Below are 22,229 nucleotides of genomic sequence, written 5' to 3'. Positions count from 1 at the left end.
AGACAGCTATTTTCACTTGCAGTGCACTGCAGGTTCAGCCAAAGATTTGGCTTTTATTCTTCATCTGGTCAAATGCTATACCACTGCTCCTAAAATAAAAATCCCAGAGGATTTACCATCTCCTTCCAATCCAGTCAATAAAAATTTGTTAAGCTCTTTCCCTTACTACTCCATATCTCATCTTGCTGCTCTATTTAACAATATCCATACTTTTCAGTTAATTTCAGTTTTCTCATTCAGAGCTTTCTGTGTATAATGTACCCGATGTGCTCTGAAACAGTCCTTTGTGGCACATCAAACTTTGATGCTCTTCCCACTGCACTACACACAATAGATCAGAAAGCCTGCCATGTTCTGGCTACATTCCTCTAGGCGGTTTATCTTTTATGAGGTTTACTTTTATTTATAAAGTGGCAGTAATATCTGCCTCACCCAGTCCATGAGATTGTTGTAAACATATAAATAACAAATGTGCAAAGTCTTATGAAAATGAACATTAGGGTCCCCATCCAAAATCCAGACATGGGGGTAAAACCACAATATAGTACCTTTATACAGGCCTCTTACAGTTTTAAAACATGTTATCCCCCAGAACAGATAAAGTCTAAATTTAAATAATTACCCATTTTACCATATTTCCTAATATGACATCACCCTTACTCACAGAAACAAACAACAAAAAGACATTTTCTAGTAATTCAGCCACAAGTATTTACTGAACACTTACAATGGGCCAAGGACTGCTCCAAGAACTGGTGATATACCAGTGAATAAGGCAATCTGCCATTCCAGAAATGTCACACAGAATATCAGAATCTCAAAACATAGTAATTCAGAAGCCCAGTGGTCATTTAAATAATCAAAATTTGTTTTCAATAGTCGGGTGTGGTGGCACACACTTGTAATCCTAGCACTTGGGAGGCTGAGGCAGGAGGATCACAGTGAGTTCAAGGCCAGCCTGGGCAACACAGTGAATTCAAGACAAGCCTGAACAAGCGAGACCTCTCAAAAAAGAAAAAAACTGTTTGCATTTAAGAAAAAATTTAATCTCAGAAGAACAATAAACTTTCAATCTCTTTTGAACATGTGAGAATGTTTTTCTATATAAGAAACCACTCTCATTGACTTTTTATATTAAAACATTTCTTCATAAGTTACTAAAGGAAACCACAAGTTGGCCGGGGATGTAGCTGTGTGGTTCCGCCGCCTGCCTTGCAAGTGCAAGGTCCCGAGTTTGATCCCTGGTACCAAAAAAACAAACTAACAACAAAAAAAACCACTTGGCTTTATAATGATTTATAATGAATCTTTAAAAATAAAACTACATAATACAGCATAGTATTCTTTAAAAAAAAAAACACAAGTTCTTTCCTTATGGCAGGTGAAGAAAGGAAATACTGGAAAGTTACAATGATGATTAAGAGAGTTGCATTATTTATATTCTGTATCAAATTTGATTCCCCCCCCCAAAAAATCAGATCTACCAAACAAGTTTTGTCAGAAAATGTCAGAAAATGCTCATCTTCTTTCTTATTTTAACCACATTTTTAAAAGAGAAAAGAATGGCTAGGGCCGGGGATTTAGCTCAGTGGTTTCGCCGCCTGCTGTGCAAGCGCAAGGACCAGAGTTGGATCCCCAGTACCAAAAAAAAAAAAAAGAATGGCTTGAAGGGGAAGCAAGGTTTTTTCCATTTACTCCACTTTAATTTACTTTGTTTTCCTCCTGGCCACTTCCTAAACTAGATAAGCAATGTCTAGCAACTTGAAAACTATTCAGTCTTTCCCAAACCAGGCAACGCAATCAATCAACTAAGACCTGTTCAAAATACAAATTCCAGCACACTACTTCTCTCACCTCCAATTCTCCTATGACAGAAGATTTGGTTCTGAGGTGCATGATCCATGACCAATCATTCAGAAATCCTTCCCAATGCAACTAACCCAAATACGTGTATATCACCAAGGCAAAGCAACACTTGGGCATCCTTCCCTTAAAGGAGCAAATGTTATCCCAGTTGGTGGTCTTACATTTGTAATCTTTGGCCACTGGTTAGCAATATTTATTCAGTGAGAAATAATTAAGTTAAATTACAAGTCCAATTATTTAAATACAGGATGACCAAAACTTGAATGCTTTTTCATAAATTTTTGTAAGAGAATATAATAAGAGAATATTTTTATAAGAGAATATATTTTTATAAGAGAATAATATAGAAAATATAAAAAAGACAGTTTTATCAAATTCATTCAATACAAGAATCAACTGGTTAAAATGGCACCTGCCTGAGCTACACTGAGGATAGTCAGCACATAAAAAACGCTCCAGGATGAGTGACACTTGGGGTAAATTGTTAAGTGGTTAAAAGGCCATTCCAAAAAAATTTTTAAATAAACTATTACCACTTAGGTTACCTTTAATGAGGAATCTCCACTTTAATACATGTGTGGTTTGGCACTGTTCAGCATGTCATTTTCCCTTTCTCTTGTGAAATCAACTCCAACTCCCACCCTTCTCTCCTGGGGTAAGCCCCACCCCCACCCTGCAAAGATTGAAGCAGGCAGGGGCACATACCATTCTGACCACCTGACTAGCTCAGATACAGGCACATGACCCAAACTGGTTGGGTCAAGTAGGAACTCTATTCCAAGATTAGAAGAAAAGAATTTATCTTTTTATTATACCTGAACAAATAATCTCAGAAGCTACTGGCAATCATCTTACAACCATAAAGAGTTGTCTACCAAAGAAGGCTGAAAGACTAAAGAAGTAGGGCTGGAAAATCAGCTGCCAGTCACATCATCTGAGGTTTCAATAAAGACACTACTGAAGCTAGACTGTACCTATGAATCATTCAGAGGCAATATGTTCCTTATTGTTTAAGCTAATTGGGTTGGGTTTTCAACTGTCTATAATCAAAAGATTTCTAATACAAGTAAGAGAGAAATCTTTTTAATAGGCCCTCAGATGTCATTAAATTTGGTATTCTTTTTTTTAAATTTTATTTTATTTTATTTATTTTTGAGACAGGGTCTTGTTCTGTAGTTCAGGCTATCCTTGAACTCACTATGTAGCCAAGGCTGACATCAAACTCATGGCAATTCTCCTGCCCCAGCCTCCTGAGTGCTGGGATTTTAGGTGTGTGCTACCATGTCCAGCCAAAATCAGTGGTTATTCCAAAACTACTGTAAGAACAATGCAATGAATGAGCTCAATGCTACAATTATAAAAGAAGTGCACTGTTTTTATTCAGATAATAATTTAATCATAATTCACTTAATAATAAGTACTTAGTCTAAAACAAGGTTAATAACTACTTCCTCTTCTCTGAAAAAAAACTACACATGCCATCGGGGTTGGTGCCAAGTGGGTAATGCCAAGAGGCCAGATAGCAACCTGGAGTGGCAGGGTAGGCTGCAGGTGAACAATGGTTAGAGTCAGGCCAGCAGACCATGTGCATGCAGGTGAGAGACACAAGAGGCAGCCACTTATTAGGTTACACAATTGTTTTTGTGAGGTTTCAAACATTGCTATGAAAAATATAGAAAGCTGGGCAACCCACTTTCTGGTCCCCCTTCTGTCTCTCTTAGGCAGAAGCTTTCTTTCTCCCAATGAATTTTTCCTACTCTAAAAAAGAAAAAAAAATATAGAAAGCTCATTTTATCATTACCACCCTATAATATACAATATTATTTTGATTTTACAGACTGAGAAAACTGTGGTCTAGAATTTAAGTGACTTATCTAAGATCAAAGAAAAGACAGAAGGGGTAATAATGAACAGCTATGGTATTGTCTGCCCTGCCACACTGCCCTTTTTTCCTGGAAACTGCCCATTCTCATAGTTCTCATGGGATCCTACCTTCCTTATCACCACAGATTAGTTAAGAAGTGAGGCCAGGCATGGTAGCTGCACGCCTGTAATCCCAGCACTCGGGAGGCTGAAGCAGGAGGATCACTGTAAGTTCCAGGCCAACCTGGGCTACATAGTAAGTTCAGGGCCAGCCTGAACTACAAAGGGAGACCCTGACTCAAAAAACAAACGACAACAACAAAAAAATGTGAACACCCAAGGGGTGGGGATGTAGCTCAGGAGTGCCAAGCCTGCTTGGCTAGTGCAAGGTCCTGAGTTCAATTCTCAGTACTGGTGGGGAAAAAAGTGAGCTGGCACCTAACTTAAGCATAACCAATGAATCTTTTCGTTCAGAGGTACAGACTTTAGAGTCAAAGATTTGAAGTCAGTGGCCAAAGCTGAAGCTGTTAGACACAAAGCTCTGGTATTGAGTAACCATATCTCTACATGTGACTAAAACCAGGGAGAAAGATGCCAACACAAAGAATAAGAGAATAGAGAGAATGAACTAACTCTGCTTACATTTGAAGCCCATGTTTCAGTTCTCATTGAAATTCAACTGAATCTTTCTTTACCTTTAAGGAGATCAGGCTTTCCTGAATCCATAAATTCTTTCTGTGTAGGAAACTTCAAATTGGGTTCTATCATTTACAAATGAAAGAGTCCTAACTAATTCAGTGGGAGAAAGAAAAAAAAAAACCCAGGGGCATGAGGGTGGGGTAAAATCATTCATAACAATCAGTAAGTATTAACAGAATACAAATCCAGAGCTATGTTTAGAACCTCAAGGGATTCTCTGTAGAGAGATAAAATTTAATACATAAAACAGACCCATTCAAGACAGATGTGTCCAAATTCTAAACTACCTGAGACACAGCCAAGCTTGGTGGCTGATGCCTATAAACAGGACACTGAGGCAGGAGGAATGCTGTGATGTTCTAGCTCAGCCTGGATCACACAATGAGTTCAAGGCCAGCCTGAACTGCATACAGACCCTGTCTAAAAAATAATAATAATAATAATAATAACCTATATTGAGACAGATTATAAACACTATAGCAGTTCAAAAAGGAAAATTAGAATGTAACAGTAATCTGTGATTTATGTTCAACTATAAAGACAAAGAAACTGGGAAGTTAGACAGGGGACAGAACTCATGGGGGCAAAAAGGCGGCCCCTGGAACTATGAGAGTAAAGTAGACAAAATACTATAGACAAAAAAGAAAATCCACATGGAGCACAATCTAGTTTGGGAACTGGCAGGAATTAAGACTAAGTAAACAGGCTAGAAGCACATGGGAAAAAGCACTAAGCTTAAGAAGAGATATAGTATAGACAATACACTGGCAAACTGCTAGATTGTTACACTAACCCAAAAATGTTAGGTTGAAAATTTGGATTTCAGTGGGACAGCAACAACAGAAAACAAAGATTCAAGGAACATTTAAAGGGCCGGGGATTTAGCTCAGTGGTTTCGCCACCTGCTGCGCAAGCACAAGGACCTGAGTTCAATCCCCAGTACCAAAAAAAGAAAATAAAGTAAAATTAAAAAAGAACATTTAAAGTACCCTATTCTACTTTCCTGCCAAAATTCTAGGTAGTACTTTTACATGGAACTTTCAACAAATCCATATTATAAAAAGAAAACCAGAAGAATAACTATTAACATACATCACTTATGTAACTACGGCACTGGATATAAATTATTTCACTTAATCCTCATAATTCAAACTATAAAGTAAGTTTTATCAAGTTCCTCATTTTGCAGAAATTAAAATATACTCAGGATCAAAGAATTAAATAACTTGTCCAAGATCACACAGATAAATAAAAAACCGGCCTGTGGAGTGGACAGGTAGATAATAATTCACTTGGTCAACACAAAAGTCCTTTTCCCAAGGACAGTGATGAAAATGTATGATGACAATGATGACAATGATCGCTAACATTTACCAAATACCAGGAACTATACAAGCATTTTCTATGCATTATCTATCTCATTTAATATCCCTAAGAGTCCCGTGACTGTTTTATTTTACTTGAAAATGATATGTTTGAGTGTTAAACCTGCTAAGAACTTTGCTCAAAGTCAAAGGGCCAATGGCTGATCTGGGTGGAATTAAAAAATCAGTCTGACCCCAGAACTCACACTCTTAAGCACTGTGCCACACATCTCACTAAAAGTCTACTACAAACGGAGCAGAAAAAATGCAATTAGGATGAAATAAGTAAACTCTTTAGAATGGATGATAAGAGTTGGAGAACTATTTAGCTTGTCCTACTGTTACATAAGTAGTAAAATTCAAACAATCATTGAAAAAAATAGAAGCATGTATCTAAAACAATTTCTTGATAAAGCTGGGAAACGTATCTAAAGATAAGTTAATTTGGGGATGGTTTCAATTAATGAACTTTGTATATATTAATCATCTACTAGGTTGACAAATACTTCACAAGACAGTTCTGCTCAGATCATTTAACCTGCAAAACAATAGTATAAAGTAGGTATGATCATTCCCTTTAAAAAATGAGATTACTGAATATTATAGTGCTTTTGTAAATTGTTCAAGCACTCAAACTAAATCCCAAACCCAAGCTTTAAAGGCTAGTTATCCCTGACTTTAAACTCATGCTCTTCAATATGACAGTGTATGTGCACAGGAGAATGGAGATGGAGATCAGCTCTACTAGATAACAAAAGCTAAAAATATTAAGCCATGATACTTGGCACAGTGTAGTATGAGGACATGAACAGGTAAGATAAACCAATGGAACAGAGCACCAAGTTTAGAAATGAGCTCAAATACACATAGAAATGTAAGATAGGAAGAAAGTAGCATCTCAAGTGAATAAAGATAGGCATTTTAAAATAAAGGCTGTGCAGATAACCAGATAGCTGTTTAAATAAAAATAATTCCAAAATAATTCCAAATGGATCAGAAATCTAAATGTAAAAATAAATATATATATGAAAATGGATAAATCCCTTTATAACCTGGACCTGGGAAAAACCTCTTAACTATGATTCAAAATCCTGAAACAAAGACTGATAATTCAAAGATTTGATAATTCAAATACACTTTTTAAATTTTTCTGTGACAATAAAACAAAATGCAGAGAAGCAAAATCAAACACATAACAATAACAAACTGCAAGGATATTTGCATTTTACCACAGAAAGAGGGCTAAGATTCCTACTATAGAAAGAGCTCCTGAAAACAGAGAAAAAAATTTTAAAACTAGACCAAAAAAAGGACATACAGTTCATAAGCATTCAAACAGTCCTTAAAATATTAAAAGATGTTCAACCTTACTCATAAGAAAAACAGAAACTAAAATGATACTGAGATACTACTTCTCACCTATTAAAATTCAAGTCTGCTGGGGATTTAGCTCAGTGGTTCCAACGCCTGTCTTTGGCAAGCGCAAGGACAGAGTTCGAGCCCCAGTACCAAAAAAAAAAGAACCACATAAAATTCAAGTCAACAAGTTGTTGGTGAGGGCAACAGAAAATTCCATATACTACAGTACGAGCGGAAATGCAAAACAGCCCAACTCTTAGAAGAGACTGAAAGAATGAGCAAAATTACATTTGTGTGTACTTTGACTCTGTAATCTCACTTCAAAGAATTTAACGTAAAGATATCCTGGCAAAATATGAACTGACTTACGTGCAATGTTACTCACTAATAGCACAAGATGATAAACAACACAAATATCCATTGATATGAGTAGTTTCAACATCTGCAAAATGGAAGACTGTGGAGCTACAAAAAGTAACGAGGAAAATCTCCATACACCAATAGAGGATATAGTATATGTTACTTTTTGTTAGAAAGGGGTAGTAACATGAATATAAACTTATGTATATGTATGTATGTATGAATGTACATTTATTTGCTTTTATTTTTAAGAAAGAAAAATGGGAAAGAAAAAGAAGAGAGTGGACAGGACATAGAATGAAATAATGAAATATTCCTAATTTTGAAATATTTTAATATTCCTACTATTCCTAAATATTGAAAATAACCTGAAATGAAATAGCCTAATTGATGTCAAGTTGGTAAAATAATCAATATAAAATACTTTTTCTTTTCAAAAATAAAATATGATTTCCCACTTGACTGAATAAGGATAAGAAAATTTCAATCCAGTAGCAATGAGTATTCAGGACATCATGCCCCACCAAAAAGAAAGTTTCCTGGAAGAATGGCGGATTCTCAAGTCTGGAACAAGAAATGTGCAAGATGAGTCTGAATATCTTAATGTAGCAAAAACAAGGAAACTATCAAAAATTATTAGGGTCATATGCTAGTAACATGACAGCCAACATGAAAAAGCTCCCATTAGTTAAAGGCAGTATCAGCAAGGATGACAAAAATTGACTGAAACACACCAAAAATATTTTTAAATGTTTCCATAATGATCTCAAAAACAAAACACAGGGCCAGGGGATTTAGCTCAGCGGTTTTGCCGCGTGCCTCGCAAGCTCAAGGTCCCAGTTCCATCCCCGGTACCAAAAAAAAACCAAAAAAACCACAAAACAAAACAAAGACAGGGAAATAAATAGAGGCTGTATCATGTTGGCTGTGCTCTATGGACTATATATGCTCCTTTGCATATTAGCTTTCCAGGCAATGAGAGACCCCAGAGACTGTAGGGCTGAGAAGAATAGGGGTAAGGGATATATTCTCCTGGCTCCCTTTCTACCAATTGTCAGACCAACATGCATCCTTCTACTTAAAACCCCTATCAGCTCTCCCCCAAAGAGCGACCCTCCAGCCCTTACTCTCTTCCTTTGTTCCTTCAGGCCTAAAAGTGGTAGCAGCTCCATTCCTTGTTATTAGTCCCAGGGGTATGATACTATCTCCACCATTTTCCTTAAATACTGTCTTTGTAAACAGACCTTTTCCTAAACTTCCCTCAAATTACTCAGCTTGTCTGTGCCAAGTCTGTTACAGTCAGGCTCCAAATACCTTCTTCTGTAAAACGGCAATTAAAGACTGAAGCCTTCATCCTGTATATTCTGAACTGCATTTCAAGGTAAACAAATACCCCTAAATGGTGAGCGAAAGTTCCTTTCTCAATAGAAAAATCACAGTGAATAAATAGGAAAGGTAATAGAAAAAGCATTATTTTGTTATCCATTATAAAACAAGTAATTTAGCTAAAAATTATCGAAGGATGGAACTATTAGATGAAAGGTCAATAAACATTTTACAAAGGAAGTTATCCTGGGCTGTTGCCCCCTGAACACATGAACCACCTATGAACAACCTTAAATTCCACTAAGACATAATCTATAAAGTACCTGAGAAAAAACTCCAATATAATTAAATCAAACTTTTAGATCTATCAATTTATACAGGAAACATAAGTGTACAGGAACAAGTTAAATTACATCACAAGAAAACAGTAAGAAAAATCCAGAAGGTAAAACAAGGTATAGAATCTGACCTAGTCACTTCAACGAGATATTGGGGAAAGAGTAAGAAGTAGGACATGAGGGCTGGGGATTTAGCTCAGTGGCACTGTGCCCGCCTCGCAAGTGCAAGGTCCTGAGTTCGATCCCCGGTACCAAAAAAAAAAAAACCAGAAGTAGGGCATGAGACTTCTATACATTTAAAAGATTAAAAAGAAAAAAAAAAAAAAAAGACCTAACAAACTAAAGCACCCTGTAGATTTTTTGCATAGACCCAATTTTAATGAAGCAACCATTTTTTTAAAAAAAAAAACCTGTTTTCGAGACTCAGGATAAAGTGAATATAAACTAGGAACCAATGATACTAAAGAGCCTTTAATTTTGTTAGATATAATGGACATTGTGGTTATATAAGAAAATGTTCTTTTTATTTTTATTTATTTGTTTTGTTTTGTTTTGTTTTTGAGACAGAGTCTCACTAGGTAGCTCAGGCTGGCCTTGAGCTCACTATGTAGTCCAGGCTGGCCTCCAACTCTTTCCGATCTTCCTGCCTCAGACCCCCAAGCACTGGGATTACAGGCATGCGGCACCACACCCAGCAAAAATGTCCTTTTTAAAGAGATGTTTATTTAAGTATACTAAGGGTACATACAATGACATGATAGATTAATCAAGTGTGACCAATTTTTTAAAAGTGCAGAATCTGGGTAATAAAGGTTCACTCTCCTACTCCTGTGTACACTTGAAATTGTTCGTTATAAAATTACTAAATAAAACAGAAAAACATGTTTTTCCTCTTCAAGTACAGTTTTCAAGCTTGAGTGTGTCTAAGAATCTACATCTCATGCAGAATCCTAGCACTCCTCTCAAAAAGTTCTGACTTTGTTTGTCTGGGCATAGGCCCAGATTCCATTTTTACTTTTTCCAATCTTTTTTTTTTTTTTTGGTACCAGGGATCAAACTTGGGTCCTTGCACTTGCGAGGCAGGTGATGGAACCACTGAGCTAAACCCCTGGCCCCAGATTCCATTTTTAAACAAGTTCCTCAAGTGAAGTTGATACAGACAATCTACAGACCCATATCTGAAAATTACACACTTAAGACTCCCTTACCACAAATCTATAATATATCACAAATTTTAAGGAAAGGCATGGTTGTTTCTCACCTTTCCTTCAAGACTTATCCCACCCCTATCCTAGGGTGATGAGGCATTTTAATTCTTTTCCTGAGACTATAAATTCCATGAAAGCAAGGCTCATGTTTGTTTTTACTCACCATGGTGTCCCTACTGCCTATCAGAATGGCTAGCACACAGTACACACCAAATAAACATTTGTTGAATGAATAACAGTAAAGGAAAAAAAAAAAAAAGTACTAACATGATTCACCTGTTTCAAAATTAATTCCAGACAATAATCTGAGAAAAATTTAAATTTTCACGCCAAAAGGGTGGTATAGAATCCATAAAAGGGGGCACAGGTTAGCCTCTTTTCAAAATATAACACAAGCATAATATAACCTCTTGCCTGAGTTATCAGACTTTAGACATTAATGTGAACACCTACCTTCCTACTGTTTAGTAATTAAAATAAAAAATGTACTATATTTTTCACAATCCCAAACAAAGAGGGCAAGTATATTAGAAAAGTGAACTACATATATACATTTTAATGGATATACAAATGAATATCTTAATTACCACTTTATACTTATGAATGTAATTGACAAATTCAAAAAAGTAAGTGCCAAATCTAACCATTAAAATTAGTTTGGCAAGGACTTCCAAAAACAACACTTAATTATATTTTTCTTTTTTTTTTTTAACTTAATTATATTTCTATACCAACATCATTTAACTCTTAAAATTTTCTTAACAAAATAATGACAATTTTTAAGTGCTTATGAACTATAATAAACACGGAACTTTTAGAGACACAAAGGACTTTGGTAACAATCTAATCCAACTCTTCATTCTACAAATGGGGAAACTAAAGCCCAGATAACAAAAACATTTAGTTGATCACACAAGAGTTAATAGTAAAATGAGGCCATGGCAATGCTTTGCATTTCCAATCTAGGTTCTTTTCACTACACCAGGCTATTAGGATGTTTTAAAAAATAAATATTTCCCATTGTGAATTGTAATACTAGTTCATTTGTGTGTGTGTGTGTGCGCGCGCGCGCGCGCGCGCGCGCGCACGCGCGCGCATGCTCACTTTCTTGGGTATACATGTGGTATCCAAGAGCTATGCCATAGGTTTTAATGGATGTGTTCCCTTTTTTTTTTTTTTTTTGTAATTATCGTCAACAACAGAACTCTGTATGTCATATTTCCTGATATGTGGGCTCTTCTGTCACTCATCATAATAGAATCTGGTTTTAACTATATATCCATAATACCAAAAGCTATAATCATGAAATAAAACTACAAAGTTCTACAAATTCTAATCCAAAATTGAGAATTTACTCTTTGTTCATTATAGAATTTTATATGTGGTTCCTTCTTCTGGATTAAAAACATTTCTGACTCAAGAGATTAATGAATGACCCAATTCATGTCTCAACTGTTACTCTGAGCCACCTCTATACACCCACGGGGTGCTTGTAGTGCAAGAGGACCTATTTACAGAACACATACTGAAAGCATAAAAGATACACACAGAAAGAGAACAAGATAACTAAATCTCAACAGTTTAGCTCCCAGTTGCCTTTCATATCAATCTAAACCCTTGGCACAAACTAGGTATGTTATAAATCGTAACTACAAAAACAACCTCCAAAAGCCCCTCTCCATATCGAATCTAACATCTGCATTTTCAGGTATAATTGTCTTGGGGATGCTTCAATATGGCACAGCTAGATTATTAATTCATGGGCATGGCTTCAGGAGTCAGGTAAATTATTCTGCACCCTCAGAAGATAGTAACTTCCTGCTTAAGTACAGTGACCAGCCTTTGCCAATAATACTATACTACAAATATGACAATGATGGTTACCAATTATCAAACGCTTACTGAGTGCTATTTGTGATAACTGCTTTCTTTGCCTGTATTATTTCTTATAACAATCTTACAATTCCTCAACCAATTTCCTAAAGACTAGTTCTGAGAGGTTAAAATAAGTCCCCTAAAATCCTCCAATGAGGAAATGACAAAGCCTAGGCTTGAATCCAAGTACAGACCTCACACATGGCTTTATTGATAAATGAATTAAATGACTCTCATTTTTTAAAATGTTCTTGAAACATGCTAACATAATACAGTTTGGTTTAAATTGGGTGGGGATGAGAAGCTGAAACAGTTCAGGACCAGTCTGAGCATCACAGAGAGACTTCATCTCTATAAAAAAAAGCAAAAAAAAAAAAAAAAAGGCAATCTGATCTAGAGCAACCAGATGAACAAATGATACTGGTAATAACCATTAACTTGCAAATTATGAACAATGACAGGCATATAGCTTTAAGGCCCAAACATTTAATGGCCTCAAGACTTTTTATTCCCCCAATAATAACAGAATCCCAAATGTGATCAATTCAGCTGACAAGCCATAGAGGGATTATACAGCAATAATCTAATTCTTAAATGCTACCCAAAATCTGTTGTAATAACCCACTATGTGGACCAGACCTGTCAAAAAACTTCACAACAAAAATTTGTTTAGTTATACAGATAGTGATACTGTTAATGACAGAACAAATAAGTTTATGGGGAAAAGTTTATTTCTGAATATGAGGAATTTGAGTGATAACATCCAAGTAGACCTACTGTACACAGAAGATAAATATTTAGAATTTGAAACAAGATAAAAATAATAAAAATAAAGATTTGCACATCACGGGTATAGAGATGATAGGAAGCTGATACTATAAGAATAGATTAAAAAAAAAAGAATGGATGAATGCTCCAAGACAAGTTCTATAGGCCAAAGACTGAAATAAAGAAACAAAGATAAGAATAATGACAAGATGGGAAAGCAGTAGGTCACGGAAGCCCAGAAAAAGGGAATTTAAAGAAAAGCAAAGACTAACATCTAAACTTTCACTTATATCTGCCTTCCATATTCTGAAAAACTGATGAACAAATACTATTAAAAAGTATGACAGCCGGGGATTTAGCTCAGTGGCAGGGCGCCTGCCTTGCAAGCACAAGCTCCTGAGTTCTATCCCCAGTACAAAAAAAGTATGTACAAAGGGACAACATAGCATTAGAACTCAGTAACTAATACTGCTTCTCTTTCTTCTCTTCCACCCACCCATTGTTACACCACCTTTCAGTTACAGTACAAGAAAACTCAAAGGAAAGGTCATCCTCTTCAAGAAAATTTTCAGGGTTCTTCCAACTAAACTATCTTGTAACTGCTAATATTCATCATTACTGCCCCAACAAAAAAGCTGTCGTGTGGATAAAGTTAGGTTTAAAAAGATATGTGCCAGGACCGGGGATTTAGCTCAGTGGTGCCACTGCCTGCCTCGCAAGCGCAAGGTTCCGAGTTCAATCCCTGGTACCAAAAACAGAAAACTTCTAAAACCAAAAGTTTGGGCACTTCCACTGATGAAGAGTAGGACTAGTAAAAGAAATGAAGAATAATTTAATAATTTTATTTTTGACATTACAAAAAAATCTAGAGCACTGCACATGGTACATGATACATAATAAATATCATTAAATAAACCAATAAAAGTCAAAATAAGAGAGAAAGGCAACTAATGTGAAAAAGGTATCGTTCCTTTAATACAAGAGAGATCCACCAAAGTCCAGACAGGGAAGAGCTAGAACAGACTCATTGAAAAAAATGAAGGAACCTGACAGTTTATGCTGAATGGTAAAATAAATGAATGAATGCTCAAAGATAAACCCTCAGTATTATTCAAAGAAAATTCAGCCTATATCCTGTAAGACTGGAGAAAGGGTCTTTGTCTCCAAAGAAAAATCTGATCTTTACCAAGTTCAAGGTAGTAATATTATAAAATTTCAACAACAGCTTTCAATAAAGAGTTATGAAAGTAAACAGAAAAAAGGGTCAAAATTATCAGATTACAAGGGGGAAAAACAAATCTGTTGGTGGGGTAGTGCCTTTTTCAAAATGTTCTTTTAGAAGTCTTGGGCTCCAATAAATAATACCTGGCTATCCTAACTCTGAAAGCCTTGATTGCTTTACTTTTAGGGTATCTCTCTTTATCATTACATCAGTTTCAATTTGTACCTTTGTGCAAATAATTTTCAAGTCATTATCTTTAATTATGAGCTCAGTTCCATATCTCCAATATATACAGGTCAATTCTTCATGGTTGTCCCACTATCCCTTTAAATAAATTCAAGGCTGAACTTATCTACAGATCTATTCTTACCAAGCAATTCCCAAACCTGACATTGCTGTTGTCACCATCTCCCTATAATCCAGGCTTAACATTTTTAGAGTCATCTGACTATGGCCTGTCTCTTTGGTTTCCCCTTCTCCTTCTCAACTCTGCCAGTCAAGTTCCATCAATTCTTCCTTCCTCATTTTCATGTCCCAGTTTTGGGCTTCAATCATTTCTGGACTATTCCTACTTAAAAATTCTACAATCTCTGCCAGGGATTTAGCTCACTGACGCCATGCCTGCCTCACAAGCACAAGGTCCCAATTCAATCCCAGGTACTGGGGGAAAAAAGTTCTCCAATCTCACCCTTTCTCCACCCTAACCCATTGTGTGCAAAACTATCAGTCTCACCTTTCATTCATCCTGTCACAGTCCTAAACTTCTTGCTTTAGCACTCAAATCCTCCAATCTAACCCAGTCTCTCCTTCTAACTATACTCTGTTTCCCTCTAGCCAGTCATGTCTCCACCTTCTATGTTATCCTCTACTCTCTATGAGAACCTTCTATCCTATCCATCCATCCATCCATCATTAAAAGCATACTTTGGCGCTCTCTCTCTCTCAACTCAGTGATTTCTTCTCTTCAATTTATATATATATTTTCCCCTAAACAATCATTTGGAAGTTATCAAACATTTTCTCAACTTTTTATTAAATGTTTTTCTCTGTTTCTGTGTACATATGTGAGATTAACTTGTTTTCCTAAATACTGCAGACTGGACTCTCAGAATCATGACTTGTATTTCCTTCTATTTTCCACATCTCAATGTCTGTTTGAGAGTCCCATCCAAAAAATCTATAGCAAAAGGTTAAAGACAACTAATGAACTAAAAACCAAAAAAGTTACTAAAGCCTCCCTGTAACACCACATCATGGAACAATGGAATCAAAAAGCAAAGTAGAAATTAAGGGTGTAGTTCAGTGGCACAATGCCTGGCCTATCATGTATAAGGCCTTGGATTCAATTCTCAGGACCTCAAAAAGAAAACAAAAACATTTAAGTTATATTCAAATAGAATAATATTAAAAGATTAAATAGATGTAGAACACACTAAAGATATGTTCTAATTCCTTCCATTTCTCTCACTAGACAAAATGTTTTCAAATAAGCATCAACCTTCTTTACTATTTCCCAATATGAAGAGCATCCATAATGTGGGTGAGACATTTCAAACACACTACCTACAATATTCTTATTTCATAGTTAGGGATGCTTTAGAATAATTTTGAAAGCTTTGGGGAGAAACTTTATATACTGAAACCACACACCAGTATTCAGAGTAACTCAAATGTATGTTAACTGTAAATAATCTACAAAATTTCACTGATTCAAAATGAGTTTTTTAAATGGTATCTCTCTGAATGGCACTGTTCTATGCCTTTAATCTTAATCCCCCAAACTACATACCTAACATTAATTCTCTAAGGCCACTACAAAACCCTATCCATATACATGCTTCCTGAAACTCTTTTTTAAAGATTATGTGGTTTTGTAGAGATTACAGAGATCTTAGAGATTACGTAATTGTTGGTAAAGGGAAAACCCACTTACAGAGTTGGCAACTATTAGTATCAGGGGGGCCAAACTCATTATTTACAGATAGTTGTATATGCTACTAACCAATTAACAATTTTTTATGATAGGACTTTGGCTTTTCACTTCATAAGAACGTTAGAATCTTTTAAAAGTAACAATGTTAACCACAGCATCACCAAAAAAGGCAGCTATAACATCTGTGTGGTACTTTTGCAACCAACAATACTACAAAAAACTGTGATGACCTATGATCAGTTATCTTGAATTTTTATACTTAATACTTCAGCAAAAAGTTCATTAGACTCAAGATACCTATGACATTAGCTCCAAAAAGCCACTACTTCTGTATTAATTCTCCATCAGTACTTCCCAATCAAAAACTGAACTCTCAGGAGCTAAATCTCTAAATGGAAAGCAGTCTTTCCAAGACTACTGTCAAATTGATCGAGGGCCGGGGATTTAGCTCAGTGGTTCCGCCGCCTGCCTCGCAAGCGCAAGGTCCCAAGTTCGATCCCCTGTATCAAAAAAAAAAAAAAAAAAAAAACACACAACAACAACAAAAAAATTGATCTAGATTAATATTACCTACTAAGATTGCCATTCACCAAACTACATACGTGGTAGTAACTGACGCGATGACTTTTGATACGACGCCTCCAATAGCAGTTTCTAAGTACAGTATGAACTGAGTCAGAACTAAAACTTCTGAGAGTGGTTAGTACAGGGCCAGTTAAATGGTAAAAAGGGCCACCCCATGCGATTTTCGAAGTACTCCAGAATGCTTCGGGAAACAACCTGGCGTCTTCCACAATGACCGTGAGCACCTGAGACTCTCTCCTTTGCAGTTAACTAGATTGAAAACAAGAGGAAGGCAAAAAACATGCGGAACCCCAGACAGCGCCAAAGGGAACCTTGCTACTCACCAGCAAACAATCTGAATTCACTTCCGATTTGGGATCCCGCAGCAGGTTGTCGATTTTTTCAAACCGAGTCTCAAAACTGTCCCCAGTCGACATGTTGCTGCCCCTGTGACAATATCGTACCAGCAGCGGAAAGCAATTTCAACCAACTTCCTCAGCGGTGGGTTTGCAGCCGCGGGGCGGAGGAGCCGGAACCTCAGGGTCACCAGGTGCGCCCGGTCCCCTCCTCTTCCCGGTCACAAAGGGGACCTCCGCGCTCCGGACCCCGGCCTGGGAGCGACAGCGACCCACAGTCGCCCGGGCGCCCAAAGTCGCATCCCACCCGGTCGCCCCTCACGACAGCCGACAGCGCCGTCGCCGGCAGCCTGGTCGCTCCAGCCTATCGGGCCCCGGCCGCCCTCTCCACCGAGGGGCCCCGGTCCCGGGACGGGCGGGAGAGCGGAGAGCGCGAGCAGCAGGGTGGAGACTCCCTGGGGCGGCCAGGAGCGAGCAGAGGAAAGGCAAGCGCGCAGGCGGGCGCGGAGCTGTGCCAGCTGCACTGCCGCTCGGCCGCGGCGCGGCCCGGCCCGCTCGGCTCCCAGGCGCAGGCGGCGGTCTAGCCCCGCATCCCCGGCTCGCCCCGGCCCGGCCTGCCCCGCCGACCCGCCTCGGCCGAGAGCTGCTCCCCGCGGGCCAGGCTCACTCTCCCATTTTGTCCCGTCGCTGCCGAGGTGACTGCCGCGGTGTCCGGAGGGCAGGGCGAGGTCGGTGCCCGAAGGAGACTCTAGAGAAGACAGGCTGAAGAGCCGGCGGCAAGAAAGACGACTGTTGGGCACCGGGCGACTACTGATGGGGAGCTTTTGGGAGGGGCTGCGGTCCGGGTCCGACTGAGAAAAGGGCGAGTCGCGGCGGCGAAAGCCTGGGGGGTGGGGCGAGGGGGGCCGAGAGGGACTAATATGTCCGCCTTCCTGTTCAAACAAACGGAGACCGCCAGCGCACACTGCGCATGCGGGGCGCGGACGTTCCGAAAAGGAACCAGCCCGGTCTCGCGCACGCGCGCGCGCATCCTGGCGTGTCTTAGGGCGGGGCCGGCCGGGTCGCACCGGGAGGGGAGGGGAGGGGAGGGGAGGGGAGGGGAGGGGAGGGGAGGGGCGGGGCGAGGCGAGCCCGGGGCGTCCCGAGCGGGTGCGGCTCGGCTCGCGGATCCCGGTGCGGACCTCGCCCCGGGCAGGCTCTGGAGCAGCCTTAAAGCGTCCGGACGGAGGAGGACCTCTCAGTGCTTCTGGTTGCTGTTTTGACAGCTACGCCACCTCGGTTTCCTCCCGTCGGGGGAATCCTGACAGAAAGAAAGCGTACCGGTTATTTTTGTCAGTTACTATGGCCGGGGGAGGGGGGGTTGCTTGTTTTTTGAGACAGGGTCTCGCTCTGTGGTTCAGGCTGCCTTTGCCCTTGGCCTACGTAATCTAGGCTGGCCTCGAACTTGCAGCGAACCTTCCGGCTCAACCTCTGAGTGCTGAGATTACAGGCGAGCGCCCCCACACCTGGCAAGAGATAGGTTCCTGGGGCCGGGGATTTAGCTCAGTGGTTCTGCCGCCTGCCTTGCAAGCATAAGGGCCCGAGTTCGATCCCTGGTACCAAAAAAAAAAAAAAGAGGTTCTTTTGGAGAGAAAAAATGCGCCTTTCCCTCGGTAAAAACTAACGTTTTATTTCGCCCCATTGAGGTTGGTTTTCCATCGTCAGCCCTCCACATTCAGTGTGCTTGTAATTCAGTGGGGAAGTTAGGAAACCTTCAACACTCCCAAGCCGAAAGTGTGTGTCAGGGGGCCTTAAAAATTTGACTCCAGAACCAGTCAATAGAAATCAAGCACCATTTAATTTAAAAAAAGAAAAAGAAAAAAATCTCAGAAAAAAAAGAAAATCAATCTTTTTAAGTCATTCTCACATCCACATCCCCGCTGTGGTTCTTTCTTGGGTGTGTAGTGCTGCTCTCTCAACTTCAAAGCATTCAGTGAAACTTGGAGTTGTGATTTTATCAGGACTAATGTGGAACATGAAAATAATGGGCATTACTTCTTCAGTTGCTTGGTTGAGTGTGGTGCAAGAGAGGATTGTTTTTGCTCATAGGTCAAATTAAGGATTGTTAGAAAACGTGGACGTTTACTCCACACTGGAAAATGCTGCTAGCTTCTTTCTATATAAAAAGCATTGCACAGCATCTGAACAGTCCACCAACCTTACCATGTGAGTCAGAGGTTAGAAAATACTATGCTGTTTGGAAAATGTCTATTTATATTTTATTAGATATGTATCAAGAAATATTTAGTTATGAAGTCCACTGTATAAATCAAGGTAGGAAGTAAGTTTTCACAAAAATTGTAACAAAGATGAACACAAGAGACAAACTCCAGGTATTTCATTAAATGTTTTTGTAGTGACTTTTTTAGCTTCAGTATTTCAAGTTAGTCATGTGAATTAGATTTATTTTTAAGCATAGGGCTTAAAATAAATCTGGCAGTTGCACTAAAATAAATTTCCTAAACCCTATTTGTCCTTTATTACCATTTTTAGGTATTAGGAATTTTGTTGTTTCTCAGAGAATTGAACATTATGTTGCTTTCCATTTGTACACTCATGAAAAAGTATAGGTAGCTAAGACAGTACATGACTGGCACTGATAAAGTGGTTGGCAAAGCTGCTAGAAATATATGTGAAGCTTGTATATTTTATTTACTTATGAGGCTATTCTGATAATTCTAACAAACTTTTTTTTGCTATTAGATGGACTCTATAAATGTTTTTGTTTTGTTTTTTGAGCTAGGGTCTCACTGTTGTCCAGTCTAGTCTTGAACTCTATCCTCTGTTAGCCTCCTCAGTAGCTGGGACTGTAGGTGCACACCATGGCAACTGTTTAAGTTACTTTAAATTTAAAAGTCCCCACCTGTAATAGGGTAGAATCACATGACATTAAAGATGCTCTCCATCTTTAAAATTCTGTCCACTAATTGTGCCTAACTCAAAAGTATTGGAGATCCCCCTTAAAATATGCTGCTATCCTAAAGTGCAATTGCAAAATATTAATACAATGTATAAACATTCTTCCCTGCTTTGACTGTTTGTGTGTATATGTGTGTGTGTGTATAAACATGTATGTATATATACATAACCTGTCTTTAAGGAACAAGAATAATAGTAAATAGCATATTAATATATAAAATATAATATTAGAGTACTTACCATGTGTTAGCACTATTCCTTATATGCATTTATACACATTATCATTAAAACTTCAGAGGAACTCTACTATACTATTATAGCTGTACCACTGATGGGGAAACTGAGGTGCAGAGAGATTATTACTTAAGATCATAACAGACCCAGATTGGAACAGAGAACCCTGTGTTAACACATACAACCCAAATACAGGAATGAGTAATTATCAGTTATATTATTTGTATTTACACAGATTTGAATGATTCTTTGTAAAAGAGAGAGTTGTAGAATTTACAAGGTGACCAATAGGACTACAGTCCCTAGGAAATGCTATAAGATGACTCTAGCAGATGCAGAATTAAGACAGCCTTGACAATGTTCAGTAACAAAGACTAGAGACTTTGACTAGAGACTCTTAAACACTGGATCCAAAAAGCAGTGCCAACCTTTGGAGGAATTTTTATAACTTGCAGCAAATGAGAAGAATAAAGACATGTAATGCTTGTTTCAGCCACACATATACAGCTAAAACTGAAAGATGCAGAAAAGATTAACGTGCCCCTGGCACAAGAATAACAGGAAAATTTATGAAGTGTTCTGTATTTTGCACAGTTTATGAAAGTTGTTCAACAGAAAAAAGTTTTCATAAAGTAAATCTCTAATTTAAGACTGTCCTTTACAATTCTCTTTACTACTTAAAAATTTAACCAAACAGGGCCAGGGATTTAGCTCAGTGGTGCTGCTGCCTGCCTAACTAAGCATAACTTTAAGCAAAAGCAAATGGTATGTTTTAAAATTTTATTTATTTATTTATTTGGTGCTCAGGATTTAACCCCGGGTGTAAGCAGGAGTTCTACCACTGAGCTACACGCCTAGCCTCTATTACATTTTTTTTTGGTACCGGGGATTGAACTCGGGTCCTTGTGCTTGCACAACAGGCAGCGAAACCACTGAGCTAAATCCCCAGCCCTTCTGTTACATTTTTTTAATGTTCTTAGTTGCAATTTTAAAATTACAGAGTTGGGCTGGGGATTTAGCTCAGTGGTTTCGCTGCCTGTTGTGCAAGCACAAGGACCCGAGTTCAATCCCCGGTACCATAAAAAAAAAAAAATGAAAAAATTACAGAGTTGGCCAGCATATGCAAATGTGTAAACTAAATTAGTTGTATTTTAATTTTGCTGAATTTGAGGAGTCGTACATCTGGAAACATTCATTTTAGATGAGAATGCTGGAAGATAATGAAGAAAATACATTGCTGAAGGAATTTTTGTCTTGTTTGTTGGTATGTCTTTTTGTTTTTGAGACAGAGTCTCACCATGTAGCTCAAGCTGGCCTTGAACTCTCGTTGATCCTCCTGTCTCAGCCTCCCTAGTGCTGGGATTATAGGCATGCACCACCATGCCCAGATGAAAGAATTTTGAATGAGGCATATTCGAGAGAGATTACCTCTTAAATTGTCTATCAAAAATTAGAAAGATTTGAGTGTAGACTCTGTATAGTGAAAGACAAGTTGAACGTGCCTTGGCTTTTGGTTAATTGGCGGGAAATAGACTTGGTTTAACGTTTATGAAATTTCTTTCTTAAACACTGATGTGGAAGCTAGCCCTCAAAGATGGCTCCCAGTGAACCATGTCTCCTGATACTCACTCCCTGGTGTGGAGTTCTCTGTCTTACTGATCTGGGCTGAGGCCTTATAAACCCCTTTAAACAGTAGAATGCAGCATAAGCCACACTGACAGTACCAGGGCTAAGCTTTGAGAAGGCCTAACAGTTTTGTGCTCTGGGACATTGGACTAAACTGAGTTTACCATGGTATGAAGAAACTTAATGAACCACGTGAAGAGATCACATGGAGGGCAACTGAAGAACCCAACCAGCCTGAGAACAGAGACCCCAGACTTAATTTCAGGAGCCCCTGGCCTTTGATGGTATTGATAGTGAGACAAGCTGATCC

General features: G+C 38.5%; 1 protein-coding gene and 1 non-coding gene across 6 annotated transcripts in view; one reads left to right on the top strand and one right to left on the bottom strand.

The window, feature by feature from the left end:
- Rock1 (Rho associated coiled-coil containing protein kinase 1) overlaps positions 1–17,277 on the bottom strand; it is a 127,572-nt gene extending 110,295 nt beyond the window's left edge. For all 5 annotated transcript variants that reach the window (XR_015442439.1, XR_015442440.1, XM_087189851.1 and 2 more), the window contains exon 1: positions 17,090–17,277. Coding sequence is in view for 3 of the 5 variants with exons in the window: in XM_087189851.1 (XP_087045977.1) it covers positions 17,090–17,182 (93 nt within the window). In the remaining 2 variants the exon portion in view is untranslated. The remainder of the gene's footprint in view (positions 1–17,089) is intronic.
- Positions 17,278–20,773: 3,496 nt separating this feature from the next.
- Positions 20,774–20,882, top strand: LOC147830157 (U6 spliceosomal RNA). The gene has a single exon (XR_015445089.1). It is a non-coding gene; the product is annotated as a U6 spliceosomal RNA (small nuclear RNA).
- The last annotated feature ends 1,347 nt before the right edge of the window (positions 20,883–22,229 follow it).

The sequence above is a fragment of the Heterocephalus glaber genome, unplaced genomic scaffold (genome assembly GCF_053883595.1).
Source record: "Heterocephalus glaber isolate CG9 unplaced genomic scaffold, H.glaber_assembly_v1.0 deba00000331, whole genome shotgun sequence".
Classification (NCBI taxonomy): Eukaryota; Metazoa; Chordata; class Mammalia; order Rodentia; family Bathyergidae; genus Heterocephalus; species Heterocephalus glaber.
This window is presented reverse-complemented; position numbering and strand designations above follow the sequence as displayed.